The 18,139-nt window shown below is 33.0% G+C and overlaps 1 protein-coding gene across 1 annotated transcript; it reads left to right on the top strand.

Moving 5' to 3' along the window:
- The first annotated feature begins 1,318 nt into the window (after positions 1–1,318).
- Positions 1,319–10,889, top strand: LOC133799287 (protein SEEDLING PLASTID DEVELOPMENT 1). Its single transcript, XM_062237302.1, has 9 exons — positions 1,319–1,844; positions 2,726–2,940; positions 5,833–5,983; positions 6,750–6,941; positions 7,999–8,161; positions 8,268–8,503; positions 9,160–9,342; positions 9,426–9,548; positions 10,455–10,889. Exons 1-9 carry the CDS (start codon positions 1,407–1,409, stop codon positions 10,767–10,769), a joined length of 2,016 nt encoding a protein of 671 aa, XP_062093286.1. The 5' UTR covers positions 1,319–1,406; the 3' UTR covers positions 10,770–10,889.
- The last annotated feature ends 7,250 nt before the right edge of the window (positions 10,890–18,139 follow it).

The following is an 18,139-nucleotide window of genomic DNA, read 5'->3' as shown; positions in this document are numbered from 1 at the left end:
TTAATGATAAATTTGTGATGGTTTATCACTACATTGAACAAAGCATTTAAGAAATTTTCTATACCACAATTGAACTTACAATACAAAGCCTTAGAGTGAAAAACTAGGCTTGCTAAAGCGTGAAGATTGATTTTTGTGCCTCTATACAATAAGATAACTATTATAGATGAGATTATAAATAATATATATTTGTTAATTTTAATATTTTTTTTCATCATATCTTTGTATCCATAGTATGTATATACAATTTTTTATTTTATTAATAAATAGACTATACCTTTGTCTGCCACAGCATATTGTCTTGTTATTGCCCTGTACTTCTTTATTATGTGAAGAATTTAGACGTTTCTTTTTCAAGTTATACCAAAGATGTGCTATTAGACTTTGTCCAAAAAAAAAGTACCATCATACCATATCCAATGTATAGTGCAAATTTTGTGCCAAACTTAGTCAAACAAAATAACCTAATTCTATATTTGGATCAATTTTTACAATTATAATTCAATACATAAATGCAAATATACTCAAGAAGTGATCATTTAATTTTTATTAAAAATGTATAAAAAAATTATTTAAATAAATAAAAAGTTAAAAAAAACTTTTAATTAACCATTTGTATTAATTAGTGATAAAAAGGTAAATAAGAAAAATAATTAATTGATCAGTTACAAAAAAGTAGATAAAAAAGGTAAGATTTATTGTGGGTTAAATTTGACCCATACTATATTCTTTGTCAAAATTAGCACAACTTAAATATTTTGTTATATTTGACACAAAAAAACAATATGTGATATATTTGGCACAATTTTTAGTATTATGCTCTAATGCACAATTATAAATGGTGATGCAAAAATTAATCTAGCATTTAATGATCATATATAAAGATATTACTAAAATAATAAAAATGACAAAAATTAAATAAAAAAAGTGTATTATTTATGCTGATGCAAAATGTCAAATTTGACACAACTTTGAGCTACACACCATTATAGCAATTTTTTATATTTTAGGATTGCATCCCTAATTTGACACTCCATTATTAAAGATGCTCTAGCAAATTTGGAACACATTTTAAAACTTGAGTCAAATCTTTTAAAAATGTGCCAAAATATAATAATATACTACTAGTGCAACACTCCATTGAAGTAGTGCAACACATTAACTTGTTATCCACTAAAAATAGGATGTATATAATTGTAACATTTTATGCTCTTATAAAATTTGACATGTGAATATGATGTTCCAATTTTAAATTATATATAAATAAGTAAATATTTTTTAGTTATAAATATAAGGAAGAAAAAATGCTAGATAGTAGTAAACGTATCCATTGTTGAATGCTTGAGTTTGAGTGAGTTCGAACCTACACTACTCGTGGAACTCGTACGTTATCTTCTTCCCGCCAAATGCTCTGCTTTCCTCTTCTTCAGCTCTCATCATTTCTCACTACTACTCAACTCCAAAACCCAGCTTTTCAACCATTCTCTTATCTGCCCAGAAAAATCCCTTTTTTTTCTCTTCCAAAATGCCTCTCTTTCTCATCGTTTTCTCACTTTCCAAACATAATCTCTTCTGGGCACCCAAGAATTTTTCTGGGTTCTTATTCTAGTTTGTGTTCGTCTGGTTCTTCGTCCGATGATGATTTGGAGATCGAATTGAACCGTCTTTTGGCTCTCTTGCCTGAGGAAATGAGGGTAAGAGTGAATGAACACCCAGAGCTTCACCAATTGATTGAAGTGGTTATGGATTTGGGTCGGAAGCCACTCGCTCGGTTCCCATCTGGGGACTTTGTTTTGTCAGATTCTCCCATTACTGTTAAGGATCTTGAATATGCTACTTCTCAGGTAAAGCTTGCTGCTTTTTCCCACTATTGGTTTGAAATTTTATTACATTCATGTCATATGTGTGTGCATTGTAATTTATTTTAGATTTTTCCGAGATTAATTTTGATGTTATATGAATATTGGATAGAGTTAAGTTATACACCAGTGGATCCTTTTTATAGGTTGAATTGAAACTATTTTTTTTATGTTCAAATGGTCATTTCATTTCAGTTTGAGATATCCTGATGGTGAAGCTTTTAAGCAGCACTTTTGCTGATTAATTTGAACCCAGATTGTCACTATTCATAACCCAAGAGGGTTAGCTCAAATGGTCAAGTATGTGATCTGCTCCACAAAATCTGAGGTTCAAGTCCTTTTTTGGTACCTACATAGCAAGTGTTATAGAGTTTTCTGGTCCTCAAATATTGTAAAGTTAGGCAGGGACAGGCAGCTAGTTTCCAAAAAGAAAAAAAGATACCACTATTCATTGCTTAGTATCCACAGTGGTTTTGTAAATGGGGAAATGAATGATACTACTCTATTCCATTTTAACTCATATGTACCACAATCAATGATGTGTTGTATTAGAATAATAGAATCTAAAATCCAACCCCTCCTGGCCTAGCTCTTAGAAGTTAGGTAAAGTAGGTGATGTGGAATGAATAGAAACCTATGGACTCTACAGTTGGAGACAATTTTGGTTCTCATGTCAGAAACTAGAAGGATATGTTAAGGATTTTATGCTATACAAGTTTATTGTATAAAACATTGGAGGCCTTTTTTCTTACTAAACTCACTTTTTGGATACCAACTCTTTATTCTTCTGATTGATCGTATCATCTTACCTTGTTGAATTATGGTGGGAAAGCCATGCTTGATGCATTCTGAACTGTGTTTTGTAGGTTGGTGACTTTGCTATCGACAATCGAGCAGGTATCAGCAGGACTTTGCATCGAATTAGTGCTGTCAGAAATAGAAAGGGTGCCATTATTGGTTTGACTTGTCGTGTTGGTCGAGCTATATCGGGAAGTGCTAATTTGCTGCGATATTTGGTTCAGGATGGTTCTTCTTTGTTGCTCATTGGACCTCCAGGTGTAGGAAAAACCACAATTATCAGGTTGGTGATTTCTTTTGTTGGTATATTTGACATTTTTTTGGAAGGTGCCATTTTTTTCCCTCATTAAGCAATAATATACCTGTTTGGGCTATTTCTATTCACTAGTTCTAGTTGTTATGGTAGCATATTTGGTTCCCTTGGCTTTTTGTGAAGTATTGCAAATCCTATTTCAGTAGATATGAAATTATGCTAATAAGGTCTCTAAGACTTTTATTATTAGGTTTAATATGACAGGTTTTTATTTATTAATTATAGCTAGTTGGTTTTTGGCCAGTTCTTGATGTTGGTTGTGGTTTAATTTCCTTGTTTTGATAGCTATTTTGCTTATCAGAAGTTATGATTTTAAGTTTTAACTAATAGTCAATAGCTAGCTGTTTATGGAATATTTTTACTGAATAAAAGTCACAATGGCCTCTTATAAGTACTTTTTTTTCTTCCATAATTTGATTTCTCTCTCAAAACTTTTGCTTCTTTTGGTGTTGGACAAGGAAAGAAACTTATATGTAGGATAGGAAGATTCAATATGCTGTAACCCTAACAAGATTGAACAACAAAACACCTTAATAACCTTTATTCAAATAGACAAAAGGGCAACTAAAAATTTAATGTTATCCCAAATTCCTAATCACTATACCGCTGATTTCCAAAATCTGCAAACATTCTCCTATTCCTCTCCAGCCATATACACAAGCAAGTTGCCATGATTGCCATCACTCAAAGAGTTTGAATCTTCCCATACCCAGTAACTCAGATTAGGAGAGAAAATTATTAATAAATTGTGAAAAATAACACAATTTTAATGAGGTTCCTCTAATTTAAACTACGTCCACGTAGCTGGGACAAATTTTTTCTAAAGGAAGAAATTGTACAAGTGCTTACAATACGCTTAATCACCATCCAAAACCCAAGTATTACACCCAAGAAAATTGCTCTCAATGTTTATTCTCACTTGATCTTTTCTCTAAAGCTTAGAAATTTTCTTACTTTTTGATGCTTAAATTGATGGAGGGGAAAGTATTTGCAGACTACCACTCTCTTTGAAATTTTAACAATCTCTCACTTGAAGGCTGATTTAACTCAAAATGTTGATAACAAGATGAACATTTTGAGGGGTGTTTATCCTCATAACAGTGAGCTGAAATTCTTAGCTACAAAAGATTTTTGCTTTCTCCACAACAAAATCAAAATATGTCACTATCACAGAAGTCAGTAAAGAGATGGTCACAAGATTTCTTGGAAGAACTAGGCAATAAACGTGAAGACAATGTAATGTATACTGACAGTCAAAGTGTACATATGAAAGCATTCATATTTCTATTTTAGAACGAAACACATGTTTGTGTTGTATCACTTCATTAAGTCACTCTGAGAAGCTGAAATTTTGAACTTGAGAAGAATTGAGGTACACTGAATCCGTATGATATGTTGACCAAAACAGAGACTATTGGTAAATTGAAGTTGTATTCAACCTTAGTTAGCCTACAAATGCGAACAGGGGTTTAGTTGATACATGCATCGAGTGTAAAGACATGATTGAAAACAGTCTTTGAATGAGAGATTGTTGAAAAGTCAAAGAAAGAAGATTTTGAAGACATACAGAGATTTGAGTTTAAAGATCAACTATAAAGCACCAAATTCGCAAAAAGAACTATGACACAAAAGGAGCTATGGAGAATATCTTCTCTCAATATTTCTCAAAACACACCAATACACATAAATTACTTACGAAAAGATTTTATATACCCATTGTGTGTTGGTCAAATGTCGATCAGGATGGATTTATTAGTTTAGTAGTAGTGCCTTTAAGAAGTGTTTTATGAATAGTGAGTGTGTATTGGTATGTTGTGGAGAAGTTTTAAGAGGGAGAGTATTCTCCATTAGCTTCTTTTACAAACTTGGCGTTTTATGTTTAATCTTGGAATTCAAACTCTCTACATAGATAATAACCAGAGAGAGAGTCTAACACTAAGGATGTGAGAGAAATTCTTTATTTATATACCACAATTTAGTTTATTGAATGTCTTAAACATTTGTACAATTTCTTCATATTAAAAATCAGCAGAGCAACAGCTCCGTCAATGTAATAATTCAGATTTGTCATCGTAATATTTTTGGAAAATAAAATGAAAGATAACACTTTGATTAATTTTGGAATATTATCTTCAACAATTTTAAAAGACAACACCACAGTTTGCTGAAAATCATTCCATTTATTTTTCTTCAAATATGAATTTTAATATTGGAGGTCTTTCTCATTTACTATTTTATTCAACACATTGAGTTAATCATACGCTGGAATTGGAAGTAGGAAACCATTGTTATTGGTAGAGCCGATAATGTTTGAATTGACTTGTAATGGGTTTTAATATGACTCCTCAAGTCACACTCACATGGTTATGTATTGTTTCCATACTGTGAATACATGTACTGATTTAAAATATTTTATGTACTTAAAAGTATTTCCCAAATGTTTGTTCTAGGCCAACTCATGCTCAAGCTCTTGCATTGTCTAAGACAAACCCATTTATGTGAAGACTGGAAAATCTGATACTTTTTAAAGGGAATTGAAACTTTGTAAATCATTAACTTTTAAAGCTTTTTGCTCTTGGAATTCGAAAAGTATTTACTCTATTTTAATCCAATTCTATTTCCTTGAAAGTTGAAAGGCATAAGAATCACGGTCTTGGTCTTCAAATCTTTCTCAGTGTGATATTTTTTAATAGCTGCAAGAATCATTCATTTCTCTGTTTTTTATTTGTTTTATTTTAATGTGCTTCAACTAATCCTATAGGTGCGGATCTTAACATGTTGTATATGCATACTACCCAAAATTGCAGATTTTAGCTGTGTATGGATAAGTAATCTACCTATGTAGTGAGCTCTAATTTGCAGGGAAATAGCTCGGATGCTCGCAAATGATTACAAAAAACGTGTAATGATTGTTGACACCTCCAATGAGATTGGTGGCGATGGTGATATACCTCATGCTGGAATAGGTAATGCGCGTCGGATGCAAGTGCCAAACTCTGATTTGCAACATGAGGTATGATCCAAAAGCGCAGGATATCAGCTGTATAGTTAATCATGCATTGGAATGTTCTTTTTGTGGACTGAATTGTTTTTAAATAATTAAAACCAAAAACTTATTTCAATATTACCTGATGGATATTTCAGTATCTTGCTCAAAGAGCTTCTCATAATAACACTGCAGTACATAGTATGAACATTCTTTACAATTGGAAGTATTTATTGAAGGCAGATAGGTGCAAATACAAGAAGCTCTATTGTCCTTTATTTATTTATTTAATGTTATTTTCTCCATCTCCTTTTTTTTTGGGCTTACTTCTTTTAGTTTTGTTGTGATAAATTAGAAGCTAAGACTTTTCCCTCCCTTGGTAACCTCTTCATCACTTGAGCAGAAAGGCTTATGGGCTAGAGTAATCATGGCTGGCTCTATCTTGAAAAATTTAATACAATCTTTGAAAATTTATACAAGATGTTCATGGCCTATTCTAAATACTGGGATATTCCATTTATAAGACTTTGGATAATAGAAATTTCAATGTGAGCCTTCTAATGTAAATAAGAAGAAAATATTTCAATCAATCAGTAACTCATATTTTTTATAAGTATCATTGAAAGCTACATTTAGGGACACAACATTCGATTGCCTTTTCAATTGAACTTCTGTTTGGAATCAATATCCCTGCTATATATCTTAGCAAGTATGGATGAATCTAAATGATTCATATTATTCTCATTATTTTTAAATCTTCTGGATGATCATGTCCCTAAATTGATTTTTTCAGGTACTGATTGAAGCAGTTGAAAATCATATGCCTCAAGTGATTGTAATTGATGAAATTGGCACAAAACTTGAAGCTATGGCTGCCAGTACGATTGCCCAACGTGGTATTCAACTAGTTGCCACTGCTCATGGAGTGACAATCAAGAATTTGATAATGAATCCTTCCCTAGAAATGCTTGTTGGGGGAATACAGGTGAGGTTATCACAACCAAACTGATACTGAAGTCAATTCCCTTATATAAATATAAGATTCTACTTTGTGGATAAAATATGGTAGTTTGCCAAAAGTATCTCAATGGAAATAGACATTTCTATGTTGGTATCGAAGTGCATTGAAATCTTACTATCAGTGTTATCTACATAACCCTTATATGGGACTGTATTTATCATTTGAAGGCTCTACCAATGCATAAGTAAAGTACGGATTTGATAATCAATTATTCGCTGAAATTTATATCTAATGGTTGAAAAATTGGGACTGTATTTATCATTTGAAGGCTCTACCAATGAATAAGTATAGTCTGGATTTGATAATCAATTATTTGCAGAAATTTATATCTAATGGTTGGAAAACTCAAATTTGACTTGAAACTTACTATTTGGTTTCTTTGGCAATTGCATAGTATGGAATGAAAAATCGCTACATTTTATGGTTTAGATATGAGAGGACATAACTTAAGTGGAAAACTGGGTATCTCCATTGTAACCGATCCATAGGTCATTATATAAACTCTACTTTTGTCTGTAAAATGCATACTTATCATCCTGACAGTTATGGAGACCAGTTTCTTGATGAAAAAGTACAGAGAATCTCGAATTAATATCTACCATTTTGGTTTGTTCATTTTTATCAACTGAACTAAAGAATGGGAAAACTCATCAGAATAATTGGCCACAGAAAGAGTGTCAAGGAATAAGATAACTGTCCTCCTTTCCAAACCTAATTTGTCCTCACCCACTCTCATGTATCAATATTTTATAATCTTTTACTGGACTTGATTAATTCTGGTCCCTTCTAATTTACCATAGAATGTGTAATAAACCTCACAGGCTGCTATATTTATTGATTTTTTGACTCCTAAAGTGGTTGTGGGAAAGGAAAACATTGTGCTACGTATATTTTTTTCTCATTTGTATTTGTAGCGATTTCTGAGAATTATAGTGATCATTTAATATATACAAGAATTAGGTTTAGGAGAACAAAATGTACCTTCATGATTTTTGGTTTCTTTAATAGAATTATCTTTTAGAGTGTGACTCTAGGAGATGAAGAGGCAAGTCGACGGGGTGTCCAGAAATCAGTGTTGGAAAGGAAAGGTCCTGCAACATTTAGTTGTGCTGTCGAAATAGTTTCAAAGACAGAGTTGAGAGTTCATCGCAGCTTAGATTCAACCGTGGATGCAATTCTTGCAGGTAAATTTTCTTCCTCATCAGTTAAAATTTATGCTAATTAGCTCAAAAGTCATTATAAGATATGAAGTGTATGGTCTGGCTTATGCTACTCTCTCTTCTAGTAAAGGTCGTCATCCATATGTTGAAGTTCGCAAGATAAACTCTGATGAGTCTGGTGAAACTTTAGAAAGGGAGCCTTCAATTGGCAGTTCATCTGATACAGAAAGTGATCTTATGGATGAAGAAGATCCAGAGCTGGTTGAGAGTGGAACTCTTTACAACTACTTCGATTATGAGGCCTCCCAAAACATGGGAGAGGACTCGGGGGAAGGAGGGATGCCACTTCGCCTTTTTGTTTATGGGGTAATGAGAAATCACAGCTTTTGAAATTTTACAGAAGATGTTGTTCTTGTCATTTTTATATCTGAAATGCAGTTTCCATTTCTATACCAGACAGCATAGTTAGTTTCAGCCAGTGCTGGGAGCAACATAGTGACTAGTTAATGTAGAACTATGTAGAAAAAAACAGAGGTCATAAAAGGGGGAAGTAGAAGAATTGAGAGAGAATAGATAGAGAAAAAACAAAGGAATTTTTAGATAGTGGAAAACTGTGTTTATTAATTCTTGTCAAATCTGAGGAATGAAGAAGACAGCTATCTTATTTATAGAAAGCAAGCAAAAACCAACTAGGATGCTGAAAATAAATCCTAAATCAACTAGAGCAAATTCTAAGAATCCCAATCAAACTAAAATTTTGATTACTGATAATTAAATAAACTTGATAATAAATATCATAATATCTAGATGTTTCGTCTATGACAAGTGTGTGTTTAGTAATATATCCTTTACAATTTAAGTATTTAACACCTAGCTTATTTTCTATTAAACTTAATGGTGTTTACTGCCTGTGGAGGTCCAGTTAATCCTGAGGTTTGAACACACATTTGCATTCAAATAGGTCATTATGAAGTTTTACATAATTTTTTTCCAATGTCTCATACAACAAGTGGTTATTTTAGATCCTTGAGGCGAGTGTGACACAAGGGATTAAGCAGTTGAAGATTGAAGATAATACCACTATCTGCTTAACCAATAATATCAGCGAAGCAGATGCAGTTCTTGCCTTGCAGTCAAAGCTGAAGAAGAATCCTCGCATTCAAGCTGCTTTTAAATCTCATAACATACCAATTTATATGACTAAGGTAAGTTCCAATACATTGCTTTCTTCATATAAAGTTGGCCCCATATCATCAGCTTTCTCCATTGAACTTTCTGTCTTTTCTAGACTAGCTCATTGGTGCAAATAAGGAAGGTGATTCGGGCATTACTCAGTGATCATGAAGATGGTTTAAAGGATTTTGGATCAGTTGAAAAGGTCAAGCCATCTGAGAAAACTGATGCATTGGAGGTAACAATAAATCTTCTATATTACTTTTATTTTCTAAAAAAACCTTTTATACGAGCTTGATTGTTAGAAGCTCTTTTGACTTATCTTCAAACCGAGCTTTCTATATTACTTTTATTTTCTAGAATAACCTTTTATACAAGCCTGATTGTTAGAAGCTCTTTTGACTTATCTTCAAACCGAGTTTAATCACAAAACATTAATGGACAAAGTGATATGAAAAAAAATCTGTTTTTTTTAAACCTCAATGCCCCTCAATTAATTTCCCAGCATGCCCCTCGTAAAATGTGACTTGGTTCTGTCATTGTAGTTTTACTTAAATTTATCCCTTGTAACATCAAGTTATAAGGGACATAGGATATTATTTACACAGCACTCCACAAGTCAAGTTTGATTCTCTTAATTATGTGGATCATTATTCTAATTGTATGATCATCTTTGGTAGTGCTAGACCAAAATAGGCTTTCTGAGTATCATTATCATTTCCTGAACATTTTTGTCATCTTGTTTTAGTTTTAGTAGTATTTAAGTAGAAAATTCAGAGATAAATTATAAGCCTCAGCTAATCTCTATGGGACTCAAAGTCTGGGATTTTTTCAAACATTACTATTCACTGAGCTTTGGGATTGTACGGCATCTTACTAGTTCACTTTGGTCTGGCTCAGCCATAATTATTGGCGATTGCAGCTTGTGCCTAGGACACCTAATCAAAGGGCCCCAAAATTTTGAAAGTTGCTGCATAATCTTTGAGAAGTCAAGCAACTAGATTTATTTATTAGTGTTTATTCGATAGCTTTATATGTATATATATATATATATATAAATATATATATTTGTATTAAGGTTTCTTAAATAGCTGCAGCTTGAGTTTCAAATGTCATAAACCACTGAAATGGATTCTATTTGCAGGAAGCAAGATTAGCCATTGAGCAAGTTGTGATCCCAAAAGGTGAACCAGTTGAACTACTACCAAGGTCACCGCGCATCATATCACTTCAGTTTGATCTTATTCGGAAATACCAACTGGAAGCGGAACAAATAGGTTCAGGTGCAGAGACACAGCTGCGCATCCTCCCTTTCGGTCAGACAATTGAATTTGAGGAGGAAAACGGTGAACAGAATTCCATTTCTGATGATGATGATGCAGATGATTTTGTTGATGATAATGGTAACTCTAATGGGTCTCCCTACTTGGCGGACAGACTACCATTACTACCGGAGTAACCATAATTGTTTTAATTTGATTTTGGTGATAAAGCTCTACTTATTGAGAAAATGTATATAAGACATTGATAATTTTTAATTGAAAAAAAAAAAAAAATCCCAGCAAACTTAGCAGCTAAAGTCTTTATATGAGATTTAGTCATCTTCCCATAAATTCTCTCTCATATTTTGCTTATTGTGCAGTATATGTGATTTTGTTGTTGATTCATTTCACTAGAATAAGTGATATAAATATGGAAAGGGAAACTAGAAAAAATCTTTCTTTAGGCACATAAAAAGCCAAACTACTCATGAATATTCCTATTAACATAAATTATAATTATATAGTATAACTTAGACTTACCGTTCATCTATCTCATTTCACATTTCACATTCCATTTCTCTTTTTTAATTACTCACATTTGAGTATTCTAAAAGGAATAGAAAGAAAAAGAGACGACATTTTTATTAATTGACCATACAAAGTTGAAGGAATTAGTTGTTTGAATTGTATTTTATTGAAAAACTTCATAAAAAAAGTTGTGATTGGTTGGCATATATATAAATATGTATATACATATGTATTTTTCTGAAAAATCATGTTTAAGATATTTTTTTCTTGAATTTTGTTTAATTAAAAGCAAGCCTTTTCAAACCTAGCTAAAACAAATCAGTTGGAACATGCTTTGAATCATGTTCAACATTGTTTTACTAAGTTTCAAACTAAGTTTGAATATATGATCCAAACATCTTTCGAGTTTCGTCATACTTTCTTTAAAATATATAATCTGAATACTTTTTGAGTGCTATCTATACCTCTTAAAGTTTGCATTTTTTTTTCTTTTTCTAAAGGTGTTATTTTTTATAATTTTCAATAAAATTTTCTAATCAACCAAGAACAATTTTCTATTCTATTTTAAACCACCATTCAATTCAAAAATAAATTATAACTACTTTAAAACATACACATAGCATATAAACAACAAAGTTACTCATTGTAACACCCTGAGTTTCTTGACTTAATGTGTTGCAATATCTAAGAAAAACTGTACTTGAAAATTTCTTAAAATACAAGTTCTAATATAAAGTTTGGGTGGAATCCCGATTTTTTTTAAACAAAATACACTTTGGATAATAAATTAAACTGTAAGAAACAAATTACAACTCTATTATAATACAAAGCTGAAAACTTAAAACATAAAAACTATGACGTTCCAGAATCTTTTCTTTGGTAGTATGATCCCTCATAGTAGTACACACTTTCACAATGAATTGGTCCCACCACACCATGCTCCACATATAGAATCAAACATTACTAAGTAGATATCTGCCGGGGGAAAGTAAGGGGGATGAGCTAAAAAGCCTTGTAAGAAAGTACAACAAATAACATACAACATATAAGATCAAAAAGTTCCTACGTGCATAGCTTAACCATCCATAACGTACATATACATTCATAATAGGCATATCATAACATATCATAAACATAATATAAACAAGAGAAAACACAATTCATTCTCATCATTTACTTTTGTGCGTTGACAATCAGATCAACATATACAACAACGTTTGTACCTGCCAAATAGAAGAGCCAAGAACATATACATAATCATAAATATTTGTAGTTATCTACCATATTCTTATCATTATCACCACCTAGCACATCATCAGTCTCATAATCAGAAAACTCCATATACATTATTCATAATCATCATAGCATTATCATAACTCATAAATAAAATTAAGAAAATATTCATAACATTTGGGGGACTTGTCCCCTTTGGTTCATGCAACTTCTAGACTTGTCCATTTTTAATCTTGTGGGACTCATTCCTTTTAATCTTACGCTACTCGTCCATTTTTAATCTTGTGAGACTCATCCCTTTTTAATCTTGTGGAACTTTTCCCTTTTTATTCTCGTGGAACTTATGATAAGAACCCCTTTCTCTAACATAATCATAATACATAATGTAACGTCCCAAAATCTCTAATAGAATCATGCGTAAAGATAAGCATGCTGAAAGGACGCGTGGGGTGATTATGTGCTAATTAATTGAATTATGTGATTTATATTCTTATATGATTGAGTATGAATGATTATGTGTATTAAATGTGTTTAAAGATCAGCTTTTGTTAGAGGACTTCTTGCCTGCGAGAACGAATTTCATTGTGGATCAGTATGCCGAGTTGTATGTGCGAGAGATTGTACGTCTCCATGGGGCTCTGAAGTCTACAGTGTCAGATCGGGATCCCATTTTTACTTCCAAGTTTTAAGGAAGTCTGCAGAAGGCCATGGGTACTCAGTTGAAGTTTAGCAATGCTTACCATCCTCAGACTGACGGACAGTCTGAGAGGACGATTCTGATATTGGAGGATATGCTTCAGGTATGTGTAATAGACTTTGAAGGGTCCTGTAGTAAATATATGCCTTTGATTGAATTTTCATACAACAACAACTATCAGTCGACGATTGGAGTGGCTCCATATGATATGTTGTATGGTAGGAAGTGTAGATCACCCATTCATTGGGATGAAATGGGTGAGAGGAAGTATCTAGTTATTGAAGCAGTACAGAGGACCAATGAGGCCATTGAAAAGATTAGAGCTCGAATGCTCAACTCCCAGAGTAGACAGAAGAGCTACACTGACCCTAAGCGTAGAAACATAAAGTTCCAGGTTGGGGACTACGTTTTTCTCCGAGTTTCACCATTGAGAGAAGTAAAATGGTTTTGGGAAGAATGGCAAGTTGAGCCCTAGATTTGTGGGGCCTTTTGAGATCCTGGAGAGGATTGAATAGGTGGCCTACATGTTGGCCTTACCCCCATCACTGTCAAGAGTTCATGATGTATTTCACGTCTCGATGCTTCGAAAGTATGTATCAGATACATCTCATTTGTTGAGTTATGGGGATATGGAGCAAAAAACATATTTGTCCTATGAAGAGCAGTCGGTTCAGATTTTGGATAGGAAATGTTTATACATATAATACATGTATGATAATTCACTTTGACTTATTATTTCCTTAGATAAGGTCTTGAGGAACAAGACTATTCCTTTGGTCAAAGTATTGTGGAGGAACAACAAGGTTGAGGAAGCGACTTGAGAGCTAGAGTTGGATATGAGGGATCAATATCCCGAGCTGTTAAGGTAAATTTCGAGGACGAAATTTCTATTAGGAGGGAATAGTTGTAGCATCCTGAAATCTCTAATAGAATTATGTGTATGGATTAGCATTCTGGGAGGACATGTGGGGTGATTAATTGAATTATGTGATTTATATGCTCATATGATTGAATATGCATGATTATGTGTATTAATTGCATTTAAAGACCCACTTTTGTTAAAAATGGACATTTTCGTAATTTTGACCCGTTGATGGTATAATTGTAATTTTGTATGCTATGTGCTTGAGACCACATTATTATGTCCATATATTTGTAATATTGGGCGTGAGTCGACCCTTTTGAGAAATTTAGCGGAAAAGTCACAACGAGGATTAATACCTGGCTCAGGGTGAGCTAAGGGGTATTTTAGTAATTTTGCGTATTTTGGGAATTATTGAGGAAAATATTAGTATTTGGAGGATTATTGGATTCATTGGGAATTTAAGGTGTAATTTGAGGTTTCGTGGGAAATTTAATGCCAAATGACTAAAATGCCCTTGAGGGTTTAACTTTGAGGTTAATTAAGGGAAAGGGTATATTGGTCATTTGACCAAGGGATTAGTGAAATGAAACTAAGTGGCTGGGCAGTAGGGGTTCACGTTAATCTCTCTCCCTATCCAACACTTTCTCTTAGCTTCTAATTGTTTTCAAGGGAGGCACTTGAATTCGAAGGAAAACTTGGGGAAATTGAGGGAACTTGGAAGGAATTAAGCATCAAGAGAAGTGGTTGGAGCTTCCAAAGTCTCCAATAACACAAGGAATTCAGATTCAGAGAGGTAAAATTCTCTTATGTCTTCAAGTTTTTAGTTTTGTTCTTGGTGTTCTTAGTTTTGGAGTTTTTGGCTTAATTATTGCAAACTGATGGTGTTGAGTTGTTTTGGGTGTTAGATAAGGGTTAGAATCAAGTTTTGTAATTTCTTTAGGCTTTGATTTGCTACTGGGTTCATGAATTTAATATTGATTTTCAGATTTGAGGAGGGAGAGCTTGAGTTCAAAGCTCCAAGTTACAATTCTTGGTATCTTAATGCTTTTGGTGTTTTAATGATGTTATGATATTGTTTGGGGGTTGTAAAACTAGTTGGTGGTTGTTTTGGTATCAAAAGTCTGCTAGAAAACATGTTGGGATCGGGTTTTTGGTCTGAGTTTGCAGGGGAGAGTCGCAACTCTTGATTTGGGGAAGAACACTTTGAGTTCTGGGTAATTTTGGGTTTTTGGCGACTTGGCGTGATTGCGCTAGGTTGTGGTGCGATCGCGCTAATGTCCTAGAAACCAGGGAATTTTGAGTTGAAATTGGGGTTTCGAGACTAGGGGCGTGACTGTGCTAGGTAGGGTATGACCACGCCAGTGCCCTAGAAACACCAAAGTTTCTGTGGGCGCGACCGCGGCAGGTGCCCTGAAATGCTAGTTTTATGAATTTTTGGGAATAAGGTTCGGGGTCTCGAGAATCTATTTTGGAGGGCCCACTTGGGGGCTCGAGGGACATTTTTAGTACCCTGTTAACTAGAAATAGTAGTTCAAAGAGTTAGGGTTTGGAGTGGAACTCAGGATCTAGAGTTCAGTTCTGATAAGCACATACTTATGTTGTGACTGTTGGGGATTTTATACCCTAATTAAAACACAATTTCTTTGTAATCTCATTTTATTATGAATAAAAGAATAGAAATCATTTTTGACTTGGTCAATCACTTTGCTCACATGTTTTATTTTCATGATTACTTATTTAATATAAACTTATATTAAATCCCGAGCATATAGCTAATCATATTTATAGTGGCGTAATCACAGTGAAATATAAATATGATTATATGTTCAAAAATAAGTTAGTCCTAAGATTAGTCAGTACACAAGATTTACACTAACTTGCCAATCTATAATATAATCTAATTACACATTGTAGTGTTATGTTCTTTCCAGGAAATTAGCAAAGTAGATAAGATCAGATGTATTTGTTACATCGGAGTAGACCGATATTGACAGTAGATAGGATAAGTAAACATACCGTTATTATCTATTCTAGTCATATCATATAGTTGACGACAGGTCAATTCAATCTCAATTCTGAGTGGTTTGTATTCTAGCTGATTGTATTATTTGAGTTCTTTGACTTGTTCGTTACTAGCTTACCCTACAGACTAGCCCATACTTACATCTTGGGAACTCGGTAGTATAATTTAGAGGGAGTGTTAATCATATATATGAACATCTATAGCTTCTGATGAAGAAGTAAAACGAAGATTTCCTTTTAGTTTGGTTCAAGGTGCTAAATGATAGAGATCTCATTTTAGTAATTAATATTAGTTTACTGAAATATCATTTACAAGGAACTAAGTGTTTTAAGGATAAAATACAATGAGGGGTAAAACTGTATTTTAGTCCCATCTCATTGTAGACCGTCTATAGAGGATTGAGTGATTATTATGGTTGTAACAATGGATAATTATCTATATTGCTTATAGAGCGTTCTATGAATTCAAGAGTGCAATTCTGAGTCTTTAGTGAGGTCACGAGAAATTAATAAGTTAGTAAATTTATTTGTTAAATTTATGATAACTTATTGGAGCTTGATTTCATAGGCCCATGGTCCCCATAGTACCTTGAATAAAATCATCTAGATAGTCTCAATTAATTGATTTACTTATCAATTAGAATTATCAAAGTTGACCAGGTCAATTTTGGATAGTTTCACAGAGTTGGGCAATTTAGAGAAGAAAATAGATTTTAGGACAGATTTATTAATTAAGACAAATTAGTGTCTAAATTAATAAATAAGTTTAAATCAAGGTTCAAATTTGATAAAGGATTTAAATAAATAATTAATTAATCAATAGAAAATAATACGTGCCTTGATTTTAAGTCCAATGAGCTTATAATTAAATGAGAAATTTCACGAGCCTAAAGCTCATGATAATTTTGACTTAATGGATGATATTACCTATTATTTTCTTAATTAAATAAATGACCTATTTGAGCTTATAAAAGGAAAGCTAAGTAAGAGTTGAGAAAAGATGAACGGATGATCAAAAGAGCTAGTTTTGATGCTTTAGGGTTTTAGACTCTCTCTACAACAAAAGTCCAACTAAGCCTCTATTTTCTCTTCTCTTCTTCCTCTCTGTATCTATCTCATGTGTTAAGAATTGCCCACTCTAGTCTAGGTGATTCTAAGGATACTGTGGAAGGCTATGAATAAATTTGAAGATCGGTTTAGTTTCTTGGTGATACCTTATGACAGAAAGGATACAAGGGTTAGAGAAACTGAAGGAATGACTTATTCATCCCGCTGCATATAATGTAAGTGTTCTTACATTATCTCTATTTAATTTAATTGTAGAAACATGTTCTAGGTTTTCTTATATTAATTTGTTCAATATATGATTTATATGAAAATAAATAAGATCCTATATAAGAATTCCCAACAGTGACTAGGGTTTTCACGAGGCTTGGGACAAGGATCGCACTCAGGGTCGTTTCACCTTTTGCGCAGTTCCTGAGGTAAGAGAACCGGCACTTGCACCAGGATTAGGGCATTGGCCCGGTTGTCAAATATGGTTTTAATCATGTATGAATATATGTTCAATTGTGAATGTCTTTGGATTATATTTGTTGGTGATGAGTATGTGACTTATATCTGTTTGTACTTGTTTGGAATGTTCGGCTAGAGAGCCGTAATCGACAATAAGCATGTGTAATGTAGGCCGTTGTAATGCCCCAAATAATTATAAACCCCAAACCATTATAACTACTAAGGCATAGCTACTATTTTGGAATACATATATACATAAAATATTAGAACTTTATTAAAAATCCAAAATATGGTACGAAATACAAAATATGAGATCCTATCGTTATTTACATAAAAACATAAACATAAACTTTAATTAATTATTTAAAAACTAAGTGCGGAAATACATAAGAACATAAATTAAAAGACTTGAAACAACGCCATCCTCGATCTTCCAGCAGTCCATTCAATTTATCCATCCCCAATACACATGCCAAGCTGCCACGAATCCATCCCACTTTCCAAGCTCATTTTCTCGCACCATCTAAAAATGAGCCTAATGCCCAGCAAGGAAAATCTACTAACAACATATATCATACATCATAAGACTATATCATAAAATATATATTGCAAAACATATGACATAAAAACGTATATCATATAGGACTACAATATTAATAGCCATTAACTCATTACCGTGGTATGTGATTAAACCATCTAGGTCCTCA

Source organism: Humulus lupulus, chromosome 9, assembly GCF_963169125.1.
Source record: "Humulus lupulus chromosome 9, drHumLupu1.1, whole genome shotgun sequence".
Lineage (NCBI taxonomy): Eukaryota > Viridiplantae > Streptophyta > Magnoliopsida > Rosales > Cannabaceae > Humulus > Humulus lupulus.
This window is presented reverse-complemented; position numbering and strand designations above follow the sequence as displayed.